Source organism: Ornithodoros turicata, chromosome 4, assembly GCF_037126465.1.
Source record: "Ornithodoros turicata isolate Travis chromosome 4, ASM3712646v1, whole genome shotgun sequence".
Lineage (NCBI taxonomy): Eukaryota > Metazoa > Arthropoda > Arachnida > Ixodida > Argasidae > Ornithodoros > Ornithodoros turicata.
This window is the reverse complement of record NC_088204.1, coordinates 44,711,319-44,728,284: the sequence shown is the minus strand read 5'-3', so window position 1 is coordinate 44,728,284 and position 16,966 is coordinate 44,711,319. Positions and strand designations below refer to the sequence as shown.

The 16,966-nt window shown below is 44.8% G+C and overlaps 1 protein-coding gene and 1 long non-coding RNA gene across 4 annotated transcripts in view; one reads left to right on the top strand and one right to left on the bottom strand.

Annotated features, from left to right (window-relative positions):
* LOC135391477 (transmembrane protein 94-like) overlaps window positions 1–16,966 on the top strand; it is a 587,105-nt gene that overhangs the window by 555,770 nt on the left and 14,369 nt on the right. Inside the window, exon 25 of one of the 2 annotated variants that reach the window (XM_064621741.1) lies at window positions 5,113–5,547. The exons of the other annotated variant lie outside the window; for it this stretch is intronic. Within the exon in view, the coding sequence (XP_064477811.1) occupies window positions 5,113–5,250 (138 nt within the window). The 3' untranslated portion in view covers window positions 5,251–5,547. Of the gene's footprint in view, window positions 1–5,112; window positions 5,548–16,966 lie in introns of those variants that run through there. 2 annotated transcript variants of the gene reach the window in all.
* On the bottom strand, window positions 8,290–8,953 carry LOC135391479 (uncharacterized). Of its 2 annotated transcripts, XR_010421964.1 has the most exons (3): window positions 8,794–8,953; window positions 8,645–8,715; window positions 8,290–8,577 (listed from the first exon to the last, which is right to left on the bottom strand). It is a non-coding gene; the product is annotated as an uncharacterized LOC135391479 (long non-coding RNA). The 2 variants fall into 2 exon arrangements; XR_010421963.1 differs by having other exon boundaries at window positions 8,290–8,715.

The window sequence follows — 16,966 nt, the reverse complement described above, 5'->3', positions numbered from 1 at the left end:
CCTCTCCCGCATTTGGAACAAGGTCATAGGGTGAGAAAGGTGGAATGAATGGCGACTACCAAGGCCGCTTAATGTGTCAGTTTGAAGTTTATGTAACAGCTTGGTCCTGCTTGTATGTAGTCAGAACGAATTTTTATGGAAGTTTTTATCTATCGTGAGTCAATTGGTGTTTGAACGCCGTAGTGTCCGCCCATTTGGTCGAACGCCGTTTGGTCTAATGACGTTTGATCGAAGGCGTTTGATCGAACGCCGCTTGGTCGAAAACCGTTTGATCGAAAGCCGGTTGATCGATGCCGTTTGTTCGAAAGACGTTTGTTCGAAGGGAGTTCAAAACTGCATGCACTGTGTCATCCGCACCTCTTTTTCTGTAACTTTTGACCCGAGCATACGGAGCTGGCAATCAGGGTACTCTGCTTTTTTTTTTTCATTTTTATTATTATTATTTCTTTTCCTTTTCTTTTTTTTTTTTTTTTTTTGCAGGGAGACCACTGGTTACTTGCAGACGTTTGTAATTTACGAACCAGTCGGACACATGTTGAAGAAAGTTGCCCCAGGTTGGGAGCAGCCGATAGTCTGTTTCTTCTGAGCACCCTTCTCATTGCTGGTGACATATTTAAAGGGAACGGTCTGAAACGGGATAGCCATATGTGCGCGAAAGCCACTCGAAGTCTGGACGCTAAGAAGGAAATTTCGCCATGGCACAACGAAAGATATTAAATTAACAGCATATAAAACCTTAGTTCAACCTCGTTTAGTGTATGCATCTGCAATCTGGGTCACTACACATGCACGCTATCCGAAAAAATAGAGAAAGTACAAAGATGTGCTGCCCTGCTTATCTTGTCTAGGTTTCGAAGGACTTCTTCGGTTACATGTCTGTTGCGAGAACTAAATTTAGATTCACCTGCACATAGGCGAAAAGTAAATAAACTAAAACTGTTCTTTCTCCTATACAATGGTCAGTTGATTGTCAGAAACAATAATACATTGTTAAAATTTATCCACATTCAACAGGAATAAATAATCGAAAAATGTCATTAATTTATTTTTTATTTATTTGCCAAGAATGTTTAATACTTGAAATCAATTATTATTTGACAAAGTGGGTTAGCATGAGGAATGTGTTTACGTGCAAACGGGTTACACGCAGTTAAATGTTGCTTAGGATAACGGCATTTAGAACTCCGGCGTTCAACACTCCAAGTGAACCAATAAAAAATCGATCAAACGACCGCTACCGTTTCGATCTTCGATTAAATGTCTTTCGACCAAATCATATGTCGGCACAGTTCCTATAGAAGTCGACCAGGATGCACATTCCCCAAGGCCGTCAGTCGTGACGTTGCCCACCTCTGTGAGGCCAACAACGGCGAGACCTTTCATCGTCACCACAGTGAATTAAATTCGCCTACCTGAGGTAGAGTGTGGTTGACAAAACGTGTAAGAGAAAATGTGGCCGATGAACGGATATCAACATGGAACGCCGTCGACTCATAGCGCCTTAAGCTACATAAACGAGTAAACACAAGAGAAAACGAGTAGTAAAAATAAACTGAAGAAATAACATTAAACTGAATATATGTTAGAGGTTCAACGATAACACCCAGTGAGCTTGAACTAGCGGTGCAGGAAGGAGGATTGACGCTGCACAGCGTCGCAGTCAGGCACTGGCGTCATCGAATGGTTCTGCAGCATTCGCTACAGTTCCACAGTATAAAGTCTGCGTCGTGAAGCGTACATTAGAAGTAGTTTTGGCATGTGCTACAACGTGTCTGTTTGTGCATGTTCTTGCCTGTTTAGGTATTTTTTGGGGTCTAAATATCTTTCTATTTTCATGGTTTTGGCACTTAAATTTCCGAGTTCTACTTATAAGAGGAAATAATGTTGTTCTTGAATGCCTAAAACGGTGAGCAAACAGAAATGAGTTGAAAACCAATCATCCAAAGAACCAAACCAGTCATCTTCCAGACCGAAGGTAGAATAACTATAGGAGCGAGAATGTGTAGAGCATGTTGGATGGAGTTTCGGAAAAAAATAGTCCCGGAAAAGTTCGTCCCGGAAAAATTGGTCCCTGGTTGCGTGGAGGAAGAAATGGTCCCGCGCGGTTCCGTGCGCCCAACAATACAGGAGCGTCGTTGTGGACATCTGATAAACCGAATCATAGCCAATAAAGTGCTATCATTCGCACTCCTCATTTGTTCGAAATTGGAAGACATGCTTTTTTAAATTAGCATTAATCTTAATGAACAATAAATGCTGGACGCCATTTAATGAGGAACATAAAAGCGGTTCCATTTGCTGCAGCGCTTGTATTGTACAAATTGCGTCTGTTCTTTCTGTTCCTCTCTTTATTTTGCGCAGTACAGACAACGCGACAAGATCATGAAGCAGTTCTGCAATGTCTGCTACCTTCTCCTAAAAGTGAAAAAAATAAAAATAAAAAGGAAGAGTCGTCTTTCTGCAGAACGAAAATTCAAATCTCAGTTCTTTCTTATTCTCACTGATCAGGCCATATCTTCTGTTTTGTCAACCAACTCGTGGAGTGGTAAAAGTTGTTTGGATTTCTGTAAAACGCTAACAACTTGGGGCAGCGTCAATGGGAACTTGAACTGGAGAATCGCAGCAAAAATTTTGAAGTAAAAATGGTAGACATCGATGCCAGCGAACTTATAATGGAATATCCTTTAGTGTCATTGAGAAAAAGAGAGGACGCCAAACAAAGAGACGCCAAACAATTTTTAACGTACACGATGCATTTGCGTCAGCACTCTATTTTCTGACCACACCAGCTACTGTCGCTGATGCTGAAAGAAGTCTCAGCACAATGAAAGTGACCGATCAAGAATATCCTCTGCTCAATTAACCATAAGAGATGTCAGGCTTTCTGAGTTCGTAGTCAACCGAAAACATGGTTATCATATCTCTGGACTATGATGCATTGATTAACCAACTTGCGAAGAACAAGGCTCGAAAGAAGGATGAAAGATGAAAGTCACTGAAAAGGTTAGCCAGCTGTAGGGATCGAACCCACATCTTCTGGATTACCTTCCTGGTTTCTCTCTTGTTCGAAAGAAGGGTTTTGCGCAAATGTTCACTGCAGGCCTATGTATGCATAATATAAACCCTATATAAATATCGTATTCCAGCTTCTGCACTGTAAGTGAACCCGGACATATGTTCGGAGGGGCCACGCTTTTTGTTGCTACAGCCCTGGGAGCGAGTGCCTTTCGAGCTAGAATCAAGTCTTTTGTCCTAGGCTGCCTCCATGTCTATGAAAATAAAGCTCAAATTGAAATCCACAAACGAGAAGGCGCTATTCGTTCTGGCTACATACAAGCAGGACCAAGCTGTTACATAAACTTCAAACTGACACATTAAGCGGCCTTGGTAGTCGCCATTCATTCCACCTTTCTCACCCTATGACCTTGTTCCAAATGCGGGAGAGGAAGACCCGGCCTTTGTGGTCTCCCGCCTTTCGGTGCATATGAGCATTCGGATGTTCTGGACGTTTGGTGCTTATGAGCAGCTTCTCCCCTCCTGCTCATTTCCACCAAACGCTCAAAACCACCAACTTTTTTTCGGTGCATATGAGCGTTCGGAGGTTTTGAGCGTTTGGAGGTTATGAGCATTTGGTGCATATGAGGCACAACCGTGTATTGCAGGGGCGGATTTTATGGTGGATTGTGGTGGATTGTTATGTCGGACCCAGTGTTATACGCATGCAATGTGGTTGTCGCCGTATGTATCAGAAGTACGGATTCATTTCGAATACCTAGTACAGTGTTGCCCGTAATCTTTAATTGTAATTTTCTAATTAACTGCACCATCGATTGGAATGAAACTTGCACAGTTTTTGTCCTGGTGGCTTCGACTATCGAATAGCCACACTAAATGACATTTGATCGGTGCTGCTTTACAGTACCTTTAAACACGCGCGTGCTTAAATTCGTGTATTTGTGGGCACGTTAAAAAGAAAACAATCATAGAAATTATTTATCAAAATTATGCAATTCTGTATTCTACAAAATTCAGTCGGAAAGTATCGCGGATATCCAGTATATTAGTAGCAACGTTCATAGAGTAGGACTTACTCCAAGAACTTTGATAAGTAGCACCTCGAAAGAAAGCTTCGCAGGTGCGTCGTTGTGAAGAAAAAACAGAATCAACTGCATCTTATTTTAGGTACAGCTTCTACGTGCTTCCGCGAAGAATAAAAGTAAAGCCCGAGCGATGAAAATCAGCCACCGGAAAGGTAGTGTACAAAAAAAGGTGTATAGACACTGACATGTCCGAGCACCGAGGTGCCCGCACCAAATTGTCCCACACCGAGAAGTCCTGTCCGCTCTCTACGCACATTTTCTACCACTTATCATGTAGCCTAGCTCAATTACATCTTGGATTCAGTTTGGTCAGGTTTGATATTAACGTTTATATATTTGTATATATGTTGGCGTTCGACATTAATGCCTAAACATGACAAACGTAATTAAAAGGACCACACGAACAACGGACAGCAAACACAAAATTACGAAAAAGAGAACGCACACTTACGAGCGCACACTTTAGCGTGGTATTCGTTTTAGCGCTTTGATCGAGGAAAGTCGATGACAAAAGGTCTAAGTGTCACGAAACTGGACTGGGCTCCATAAACCCCACAAACGTTACAATCAGGGGCGGGGGAGGGGGTTTCTTTCTCGAAGCAAGGGGGGAGAGGAGGAAACCTAATGTTTAACCATGTGGTTCAATCTAGTGAGAGCGTAAAAGGAGTCACCATATGCCTAAAATACACCACACATTGGATTGACGTGTATTTGATAAGTTTTTCCGCCCACAGTAAAGCTGTGTTATCGGATGAAATGCTTGAATGAAAACGATTGGCGCAGGGAAGGACCACCACTCCCGCGCAGTGTCCCGGGGAAAAAAATAAAATTAAAATAAAGAGATCGCGCCTCTCAGGCGCCAAAAAAAAAAAAGATATCTGCGGGATATTGTAAAGGAGAGGTATGAAGCTCGAAGTCCACTCCAAATTTCTTCGTTTGAATTTGAAGACACGACTTCGGTACCTTGTTCAATTTAAAATGAAACTACCCTTTTACGATTTTCTTCGTGCAGAATTGTGGAGCGCCCATCTCGCTGCGTGTCACAAACGACAAATTTGCTGATATCACCGTCGCAGCAAAGCAGAGTGGACTGATTCAGCGATGTCACCGTCCTTGCTTGGAAAAACCGGCTCAAACCAGCGGCTGTTGAGGAGTTCTTTTCCTCTTGTTTTTTGACATCCTAACGGAAAGGAAGTGCCACTTGAGAGATAATACCGTCAACGCTGGAATGTGCGTGAGCTGCGGGTGAAGAAACAACGGTGTCCACGTTGCCTTACCTGTATTTGCCAACCACTAATGCTTTATAGAATCACAACAGACAGAATGTTGTTGGTTATCCATTCGTCGATAATGGAAGATGTCATCGATTGCGAGAGAAGCTGAAATTTGGCCTCAGATAAAACCGCGAAGAAGCAGACGAGCTGGTGGCTTCGCTATTTGATATTGTCACACGGTACCGTGATTTTTCTTTTAAACCACTTCTGCCCTACGGGTTATTCGCATAACGTCAAGAACCCTTCCAAGGAGTTTTGCAGAGGAGTGGAAATACATACAGTGTCAGTGATACAGTGTCATAATAGAATCATTAACGACGATACGGGAAATAAAAACGTAAAATTGGCGATATCTTTGACAAGTGGAAAGGACGAAGACGAAGGAAACAGTGCTAACGATTTTAGGAAAGAAGATCCAAAAAGAAAAAAGATCAACTGGTGGGTCTTCTTTCCTTACGGATCTTTTTGCCGCATCGATCTTCTATCTTGTTTGGATCTTCTTTCCTTATGGATGTTTCTTCCGTATGGAACTTCTTTCTCGTTTGCCTCTTTTTTTCTTCCGTTACGTGACCCCGTTGGAACTTCTTTGTGTTGTACAGTTGTAGTTCGTATTGAGACGAGACACCCGTTCCAGCGTTTTCACAGCAATGCGCTCCTTGCGTGCCTTTTTTTTTTTTTTTTTTCTGCTAAAAACAATGTAATACCTCCTGCATGGTTTGCACTTGATCTTGCTTATTTCGCGGATTCTTAACAATCAATATATTTTTAAATAAGGAAATGATAAGTGATAATATTCCTAATATGTAAGCTGCAATGACGATTTTATGAGCATCGCCTGTCGCTAATACAACAAGCCATCTGTTGTGTTGGGAATTCAGCGCCATCCGTTCCCCAGCCATTCTTTTTTTCTTCTTTGTGCTGTTATTTACGTGCACGTTCCTATAAAAGCAGTCCAACCAACAAGAATAACAACTTTATTTAACGATGATGATAGGGGAGTGTCATCGCTAGTTGGACGCCTCCGATACCCCTTGAAAGAGCAAAGTAAAGCAATGCACGCATCTCCGGCGCGTATATCACAGTCGTTGACAATCGAAAGCCCGCTCACTGACCCTACGCAAGTAAGGAAATATGCGCACGCTATTAAGGTTCGAGGGTACTAAGAACAAAGAATTATCATTCGAAACAAGTGCTAGAAATTAAACAACTCGTTATTGTTCCAGGGTTCGTGTAGGGCTTTCGGTATAGACTTTGCTTTTACTGCAGGCGAATATTTTAGAACGAAATCGAGGAAGCAGATGACTGGTCATCCATGTGGCACGAAGCTCGTGCTCGAAAAACAGCCGGTGGCCCACCCGAGACCACCGGTGACGTCACGCATGGTACAGGGTACAGGTAAGAGAGGGAACAAGAGATAAACTGATGTTCTGATGCTGGAACAACATAGAAGGGACAGATACAAACAAAGCCTCAAATTGCCTAAGAAATCAACGATGAAAGATGAAAGTCACTGAAAAGGTTAGCTAGCTGTAGGGATCGAACCCACATCTTCTGGATTACCGGTCCAGGGCTAGCTAACACGCCTCTCCAGCGACTTTCGGGGTGCGTCATCAGAAGGGACGACAAACCAGCCACTCACTCACCCTCCTTTCACTCTTACATTTTTTGCTCACTCATACACACATTCATACGACGGAAATCGACGCAAGCGGCGTCGATTTCCGTGGGGGAGGAGCCAGTGTGACGGCGGATGGGGAGTGCTCTTATTTTCTCTGGCGTCTGCCACGTGCAGTACGCGGCTGTTCGGCGTTCGGCCTCCTCGACCTGCGTGGGTTACAATTACAATTCTTCTGGTAGGCGCGACAGTGTTCCGTCACCTGGTGGCGTGAGCTGCACGAAGCGAGCAGAAGCGAGGGAAAGGCGCGCCAGGTAATATGTTGTAGAGTCGTCCATGGGCGTACCGAGAGGGGGGCAGGGGGGGGGGGGCGTGCCCCCCTTGAACTTCAAGGTCGTCTGTGAAAATAGTGCACTCTTTAGTCATAGGTCGTAATGATTATTCTCAGATGTCATAATAGGAACCTCTGGACAACCACACAGTGCGCAACGTCCGCCTCCCGAAAAAGATGTGGTATGGTGTGGGGATTTGCACTCTTGCTCCCCCCCCCCTCCCTAGAAGCGCTTTGCCCCCACCCTGGAGAAAATCCTGGGAACACCCATGTTGTCGACCACCACGATCTAAATAATATTTTGTTCTTCAGGTCTTGCATGCGCTTCTTTAAGTTGACCAATCGTTGAAGCTTCGAGGAATTTCACGTCCTTAATGGTACAAAATGAAAGGGCAGTAAAGCGGCAACTCTTCCGGTGTTCGATGACTCGTGGTATATGTAGACAGGTAGCGAAACTCTCATAGCCCCCCTATGTTCGTCAGAGATGACGTGAGCAGTATGAATAATAATTAGTGCATAATTAACCATGGTGCGCTTATATGCGCGTACTTTGTTTGCGTTGTATTCCGAACAGCTGAAAGAGACATTCCAAAGCCGTTGATCTACGAGAGTTAACCAGGCTTAAGCCTGACTACTCTCCAGAGTGTATACGGAGTATATACAAAATCCTGGGTTGGGTGGGTTAAAGGTACATACATAATGTATACAGCTCCTATCTAGTTTTTATATGGCTCTTCTAAGAAATGGGTGCGGGAGGCGTTACAAATTAGGTAGCCATAATGTATACAAACTCGAAAGCGTACTGTTTAGAAACTGTATACATTTTAGCCCCAAATTCGAAACTGGCTGTATACATTAAAATGTATACATATTGTACGCATAAATTCTATATGAACTGTATACAGGGAAAGAAAGCCACTCGTGTCTGCGGCAGGTGAGTACCAGCAAGAACCCATACGAAACAGTAGATAGCAGCAACAAATCACTTTATTCACCACTCACGAGTACGTACCTTTGAAAGCATATCCATTTATCATCAACACACCTGAGGGTTGAATGCATGGGGGCACGAACTTGGTAATGATCGAAGTTTGAACAGCAACGAAAAAGAGCACACCTATAGGTCCTTGTTTCCACCTTGTCTTCCTTCCGCAAAAGCACTTGTAAACCCAGTCATGACAAGCAAGAGTCTCCACCACATTGAACACGATGCTTGCGTCTCTCTTGCGGGAGGCCGCTGCGTCATATACGCTCAACCTGCAAGAAATATCGTTCCAGAAAACACGATGACAGGAAACCCATGTAGAGTAGTGTAGAGACATACCGTTTGCACAAAGCATACAGTCGCCGACGGGTTTATCTGGCGTTCTATCTCACTGTCGTTGTCCAGGTTGCCTGCAAATAGAGTAAAACAGACAATGAGAACGCATGGTGCAGCCGAACATATTACTTCACAGTATATTAATTACACACCTGAAACGGCAAAAATCCTGAAGGTGAAGGGCGATTTGGCTTCAGATCCGCGTCTTCATTCTGACATTTCAAACGAGACTGACTGGTCCGACTGGCGGTTGTAAGAAACGCTTCCACTTACCGTGTATTCACACGAGCGTGTTTTGTGACGGCGCAGCGACTGAAGGAGCGAGAGGGGTAAATGATAAGGCGTTGAGGCTACGCCCTTTTGGAATGCCTACACAGATAGTGTTCCAATGTGCTGTCAGCCCAGATGTTGGGGAAGCCGGGGATAACGTTCGCGCTGCGGTTGAACGTTGCAGCATTAATTTTATGTGCATGGCGCTTGGTACACAATGGACGAAAGAAAGCGAAAATTGGTGGCTCTTGCCTTTCTCATTGACGATAGTGAATGCTGCCACGAAAAGAAGCGGTTAAATAAGCTATGGACGAATGAATGGGTGCTGAGGAAAGAGTACGGTCTGCAAAATAACCTTCTACGGGAGCTACGACACGAGGACCCATTTGTGTACCGCAAGGTTTTGAGAATCGATGCGGTCACTTTTAAATACATTCTGCTCCGCATAGCAAAGCGCAGAAGGAGAGTATAGAGGCCAATATGCGGGACAGTATACTAGCCAGTGATCGTCTTTCCGCAACCCCTCTGCAACAGGTTCGTTCGAATTATGTGCGCTTAAACATGCCTCTAAATGCATAAAACGTTCGTAAATAAGAGTGAGCGGGAAAGAGTGTAGGAGAGAGTACTGTGAAAGCTGTGCGTCGTCGTTTTTTACCGTGACTCCGCAGCAGTCTGACGGTGTTGAGTGTGGTGTAAAGCAGAGACGGCTGTGGCGTAAAGGTCGCACCTTTCGAACACAGTGGAAACAGCTTCACCGCATAGCAGATTCTGCGCCAATCATTGCCCATGGGTTACAAGGTAACTTCTGAAATAGAGGGTAAAAATTTTGGAATTTTTACCCTTTACTAGAAGGTACCAGGTTTAGAGTGTAGGGTCCAGCACTTGTGCCCTGCCCCTTCTTAGTGCGGTAGAAGCGTAAACAGTGATTAATGGCGCTGCATTAGATCGAAATATCGACAACGCGAAGCCTAGTTGAAGTTGAACACGTCTCATGCTGCTTACAGAGCCTTCGGAAAGGAACTGCTCGTTGCCTTCGACGAAATTTAAGGACCTTTAACTGGAGTTTTTTTCATCAGCCGGTCCTTAGAACTGTGTTCGATGCGTTTTACTCCCTCGCTCACTCTGTTCTGTTCGACCTTGTAAGCGTGGCGATGTCACAAATGGGTCAAGTCCTAGTGTCGCCTGTCCAAAGTCAGGTAGCCCAACAGACGCTATTTTCCAAATTGCTGCCACCAATTGTGTTCTGGGCAGATTCATGTTGGGATCGTGGACGCGAGTTCTCGAAGTCGCAGACGAACATGATTTCCACTCTAACAAATGAGAGAATTTTCTAAAACGGGAAAGTGGCTTTTCTTTCAGTTACAATTCTAGGTCAGGTGAGCCACTTATTTACTGCCACACCAGCAACCCCCGGGGTGTTGTCTTCATTATAATTTTAACCAATCAACTTTTTCATTTGTGAAAAAATGTGTATTTTTTTCACATTCGTGACGTCGCCGTAAAATACATACGACATTTTCAGAATTGTTTCAGCGTTATTTAATTCATCTCGTCTTCCTCGTTGTAGTGGAGCCGCCCGCGTTAAAATCTGCGCAGTGGTTACCGAGAAAAAGCATAAATCATGTTCCATACATTGGGACGGAGAGAGCGCTGATCCAGTATGATCCAGTATGGATCTGAAGCAACGCTTGGGTCTTGTCGTGTTTGAAATATGGCAGTCGTCGAAAAAGCCACATTTCAATTGTTCGTGTTCTTAGTCACCTTGAAGCTTGTGTCCGTCTGTTCGTTTGTCTCATGCTCAGAACAGTTACTTTCCATCTTGTTTCTTCTGTTTCCTTCCTTTGGGACACTCTTTGGATCAGAAATTCGAATTCCGTAATCGCCTCGGTGTCCGAATCTTTGCGCAACAGGTTATCCACTCAGCACATTTTTTACAATTTGATGGGAACGCGAAATCCGATCGTTATATCAGAGTCTCGTTTTTCATGAACATCCGCGAAAGCACTTATCGGGATCACGTCCGCGAGGTAGAACGGTACGAGTAGGACGCCGCTGAATATGCATGTTTGTTGAAAGCTAGAAAGCATTTGATCTATCTTTCGATTGAAGCAGATTTGTGTCGCAAGCTTTTGGCAGTGATAACATATATAGCCGCCAATACCAAGTGAGGCTCCGCACCTCTTAAAGGAGCTCTGAAAGCCATCTCAAAAATTTTCCGTTCCGAACGCGTTGTGGAAGCAGATAACTTAGCTTGATGATTAACACGAAAATTTTCTATGTACGCGATGTTTTTCGTAGAAAAAAAGACACTTGAACATCGCCGCGCGCGTTCCCACTCGACTCGCTCCTCCGGGTCAAACGAGGAGGAGAATGAAAGAAACGTCATTCGTGACGTAATAAAAGTTGAAAGCGGCGACCGCGCTTCTATCCGGGTCAGTGCTGACTGGTTTTCTTTTCTTTCTTTCCGTTTTCTTTCCCCCTGCTTTCTCCCCGTCAAGGGATGAATAAGGGAGAACCTCGATATTTCTGGTCGTGAAACCCCCGTTCTCGAAATTCATGTTCTGGAAACAAGGAAAATGGAAACAGGAAACAGGAAAAAATGCTGCTTCGTAAGATGATATGCCGCGATTAAGAACATAACATCCCTATTTAACCACTCAAATTCAGGGGTTTTCTACATGTGTCCAAGTCGTCTTAGCGAACGAAAGACACATTTAGCAGCCATTTGGCTTAGCAGGGCGGCATGTTGGTTGGTTAGTTGTGTGCTTGCAATATTATGGCTGGGTTAGTCACAGTTTGCCGTTGGCAGTTTTCTGCGCGCAACATGTGCATTTTATAGTCAGCTATCCTAGAGTGGAAAACCTCCCCACTTCATCATCACAATATATATGTTGTTGTTGTTATAGTCAGCTAAAATTTACGCTAGTCACGTGTTCTTTCAGTGCACGCTGATATGTCGTCGGGCGCAAACTTAACCGGCGTTGTCGGTCACTATATGGTGGATAAAACTGATGCACTATATGGTGACAAAACAAATAGCGCTGAGCACGGATGAACTCAAACTTGCGTGTCTGCGTCGTCCACATTTGTAGTCTGCATCGGCCAATTCTCGTTTAGCTCGATGATTGCTAAGTTGACCATAAATTGTGGTGGTCTTTTCACACTGCTTGGCTATGTTGGTGTGTAACTCAGGCAATGAATGTTCAACTCCTGATGCCACGATGTGCCGGCGACGGCATATTGCGATTGATTTCACTGGATTGTATCTGACAACGTACGGGCAAGAACACTCCTCCAGCTGAATAAGGAATTAACTGAATGGCTAACTAAGTTGCTAGTCGAAGTGACGAGCACTAGTGATCATAGCGAATTAGTGATATAGCGTATATTGATATAATGACATAGCGGACGGAATTCGTGGTCATAGCCATGCAGCGATCATTTTGAGGCGTGAAATGAAGCAGCGCTTAGTGCTGCACTGTGTTTATACGTATTGCCACCAACAACATAACAAGAAACAGTCACCATGATAGCGAACAGCATACAAAACACAGACACGGACAGAACAGCGTTCAACTGGAACCTGAAGTTTATTTTCATAATCCACCTACTCCGGAAGGTCGCTTTAGGGAAAGCAAGGTCAAGCGGGGAGAGGTTGACCGATTTTTGGTTGACTTCGCTCGGGGAGTTCAATGAGGATGGCCTCTACAATCTCACGGCCTAACCTTGAACAATGTCTGTAGACCAATCTTCATTTATTGTATATGATAAACCAAAGAAAAAGCGGGGTTCCGAGTGAAAAATAGCAGACGACGTTCTTCGAAACCAATCAGCGGCTCCACTTTTCTGACGTCAAAATGACGCAAGCGGCTCGACGGCTCGTTCCGGGTATTGCCACCGTTGCGCACGGTCGCGATTTTCAAAATCGAATTCTGCGATATTTATGCACCTGTTGATAGTATTAGTTCTCATGGTGCATTTTAATAAGCTTACTAACCGCTTGGTTCAAAAAAATGGTAGTGATTAAAGTGCTTTCCATCCATTGCTCATCATCCAGTGCCCTAGTCATAATAGTTTTTACTATTGGAACTTCGTTGTTCATTTAGAGCGCACCTCGTCCACGGCTAATTCGTCGACGCGCAACCGTCTGCCAGCTCACATTCGGAAGGCACCAAACTCGCAACGAAGTTTTGGTGAGGGAGCATCAAAACGCTTCCGCAGACGGTAGAGTCTGTAGAGCCGCGGACGCTAGCGTAGGAAACAGAAGATAAGAAAAAAAAAAAAAAACTTGAGCTGACTTGAGGACGAAGGAACGATGTGGAGCCGGACGGGAGCGCCTTTGAAGTCGCGCGCTCAGCAACGCGCGCATCTTGTCCCGTCCCATCAGTTATGAGCGGTTAACACAAAATGGAGGCTATGACTATTAAAAGTTATTTCCCTCTTTTGTTAGAATTCTGATCGCTATACGCGAGCAAACGCTTTCGTGATGATTGTTTTGCAGTGTTGTACGTATCGCCGTTACAAGTAACGCCGTTACAGTAATCGATACTTTTTCGGTATCGGAGTGCGTATCGCGATACTTTCTTAAGTGGGTATCGGAAAAGTATTTCCGTTACAAATTTATGGTAACGCATCGTTACCGATACCGATACTTTTTAGTGCCCCACCCTTTCTTCACCGACCATATTTCTTACTCTTATTCATTGTTATTGCCCTCGACAAGAAGCTTGAGGACACGCCTACGTGCTCCGTAACCAGAATTATGAAATTATACCAAACACGTGTTCACCGTTTTTCTTTGAAACTGAAGGAAATAACCACGCTGTGTTCAACAAAAGAGTTGAGGTCAACGAACAGAGGTCAAGATTTTGACAGTGCGCTCTGGATTCCACTGCTAAGCTGCCGTGTCGCACTGAGTCACGCTCACATATACTCTGGCATTGTTAACTTCGGAAGGATTCCTGGGTCATTGGACTCCATGGTTTGTGTGGGCCTGACACTAACTTAATTGTCACACTGGCCTCTGTCAGCTGCCGGAGACACCACGGCTTGCAAGGATGGCAGGAGACGATTTCAAGAACCAGCTATTGATAAAAGTCAAGCATAAGGTTTCCGAGCTACATATGAAATATGCTGTCTTTTCACTGCAAAACTGTTCACGTAAGCATATTTCCGTGTTGCGCCATATCCGTATTTCAAACAAAAGTATCGCCCAAAGTATCGCGTTACTTTTTTTAGTAACGGTAGCGGTACTTCGTTACTTTAAAAAAGAAGTATCGATATCGGTATTTCGATACTTTTTACTCAAGTAACGAGTATCGGTATCGCGATACCGTATTTCGGTAACGGGTACAACACTGTTGTTTTGTGATGATCGTGTCCTGTTTATGGTGGTAGTCTTTACATGTACTACAGTGTGTCAGCGACGGGAACCGGCAATTTGGTCGTAATATCGGAGTTATCGTTATATCGAAGATCCTAATAAACGGGCTCAACTGCCCGCGACTGCATTATCTTGCATTTACATCTGATGAGGATTGAAGTAACTCAGGAACCCAGTGGCGTATCTAGAGCTACCTGCGCCCATGGCAACATGGTTAACATGATGTCCTTGGGGATGCGTTTTCGTGTGGTCCGCACTAGGTTTCACACTACAACCTCTCTAATGGCGGGTGCTTTAGATCATTTATGAATGTGCCAGGTTGAGTGCCCGACCTGGCACATTCACACACGACCACATAATGGCGCCCCTGTTCACCTGGCGCCCATGGCACCTGTCCACACCTGCCACACCCTAGATACGCCACTGCAGGAACCAGGAACATTATTGCCAAACTATGTTTGGTCTTAAGCAGGAAGTTGTTCAAGGTAGGCTGCAGCTTCGAATGTATCAAATTGCACACATTAGAATGTAGCATGGGTTTGTCCACACTCTCTGAGATTTGGGTACCTATTGGCTCACTTCCAAAACAGCTTGTTCTCTTAACATGTATATACGAGGGGTGTTCAAGTCAAACCGGGACTGTCTGTCTCCTGAGTGTACAAATGGCTTGCGCTACTTCTTTTTCGTCATTTTCACACGCGACAGGCCTCCGCGTTCACCACGTGGTGGTCCAAAGTTAGTGCAAAACAGAAGACACGTGCTGGACAAGATGGCCGACAACGAGGTGAGCGCGCACATCGAACAGCGAATTGTCATGAAGTTTCTCGTGAATTAAGGCGTAAAGTCATCTGAAATTCACAGATGACTTCAGGCTCAGTATGGCCACGATACACCTAACCGCAGCAAAGCGTTTTAGTGGTGCAAATGGTTCCGAGACGGCCGTACATCAGTGCAGGATGATCCCGGCCGGGGTGGCTCAGTGTCAGAGTTCCCGAGAACATCCAACTTGTGGAATGCCTGATCCTCAAGGACCGACAGATAACATATCTCGAACTGGCTCGAAAGACGGACCTTTCTGTGGGAACGTTGAACACTATAATTCATGAACACCCCCAGTTTCGGAAAGTTAGCGCCCGTTGGGTCCCAAGGCAGATCTCCGTGTTTGACAGGCAGAGAAGACTGGAAATCTCCCAAGAGCTAAGGTACCGTTTCGACACTGAAGGACAGCCATTCCTTGATCGGATCATCACGTGCGATGAAACGTGGGTGCATCATTTTACTCCTGTGTCTAAACGCGCATCAAAACAGTGGAAGCATCAGGGCTCGCCAGCTCCCAAGAAGTTCCGAAGCACCCCGTTTGCGGGTATGGCTATGGCCGCGGTTTTTCGATTTTTTGGTGTTCATGTCGATTTTCTGCCTAATGGCACCACCATCAATAGTGCATATTACTGCCATGTTCTCAGGGATGTGCATAAGGCGCTGAAGCAAAAGCGCCCGGGCCTCATCACCAAAGGACTCCTCCTCCTACAGGACAATGCAAGCCCGCATACCGCGCATCTCACGACACGCACCTTACAGGAACTTGGCTGGGAGTTGCTGCCACATCCCCCTTACAGCCCAGACCTCGCCCCCAGCGATTTCCATCTCTTCGGGCCACTGAAGGCGTTCCTTGGGGGCCGCCACTTCAGCTTCGACGACGAGGTCAAGAATGCGGTCCGATCATGGCTGCTACGCGCCGGCACGGTCCCTCAATACTACTGAGGGTCCGAAGTTGGGGAAGTCGGTACATGACAAGTTCAATACTCTCAATACTATTTCTGGTCAGGAAACTCCCGCGAAAAGTTCGCTTAGGGCGCCCCGACGACACGTGGCGGCGCATCGTTGCTCGGGAGGACTTTCGTGTCCGCTGCTGCCTGCGCGTATCGATTGCATGTGTTTCTGCGGGTGTTTGGAAGTGAGAACTTTTTCTTTTTTGGTGCTTGCGTTTTGCGTGCGTAAACAGAGGTTCATTTTTTTTAAATATCCTTGAAATTTACTGCAATCTTTGCACTCTGTTCGTGTGTAAGAATGATCTACACAGATGAAAGAGACTGATACGAGCACGCAGCATTTTGGAATGACTATATTCCTCGGAGCCTTAACTTTACGAGAAGTGAATGAAAGTATTTTTTTCTTTGTCTACAAAACAGCGATCACTTGGTATACGGGAATAAATACAAACCATTCGCTAATAGCCTTATTGGAGGTGTACTGCGATGAGCGTGATTTGTGGAGCATCAAACACTATAAGAACCGTAAAATTTTCAAATGATAGGTCTTTCAACATGATGTCAATACAATAACATTTCTTATGGTACAACTTGCGAGGAAAGATTGGCAGTAAACGAAGTTAGCTAATACCCGTTTACTCGTTTACGCACCCGTTTACATACCGGCTTATATATTCGTTTTTGCTGAATCGAAAGCGGGGAGAGGGAGGGATGATGTTTTCACTTTTTACCTTCTCATTTTTCTTTTTCCTTTCTGATCTGCAATATGTGAAATTTTTCTGCGGCCTATACACTACAGACTCTAGAGCTTGTTCATGCCCGTGTATAGTGCCACAAAATATCGTTTCTTTGGCTTCATCATTACTTTCAAGCGAAAGACCGACTCATTAAATTTTCTGCATT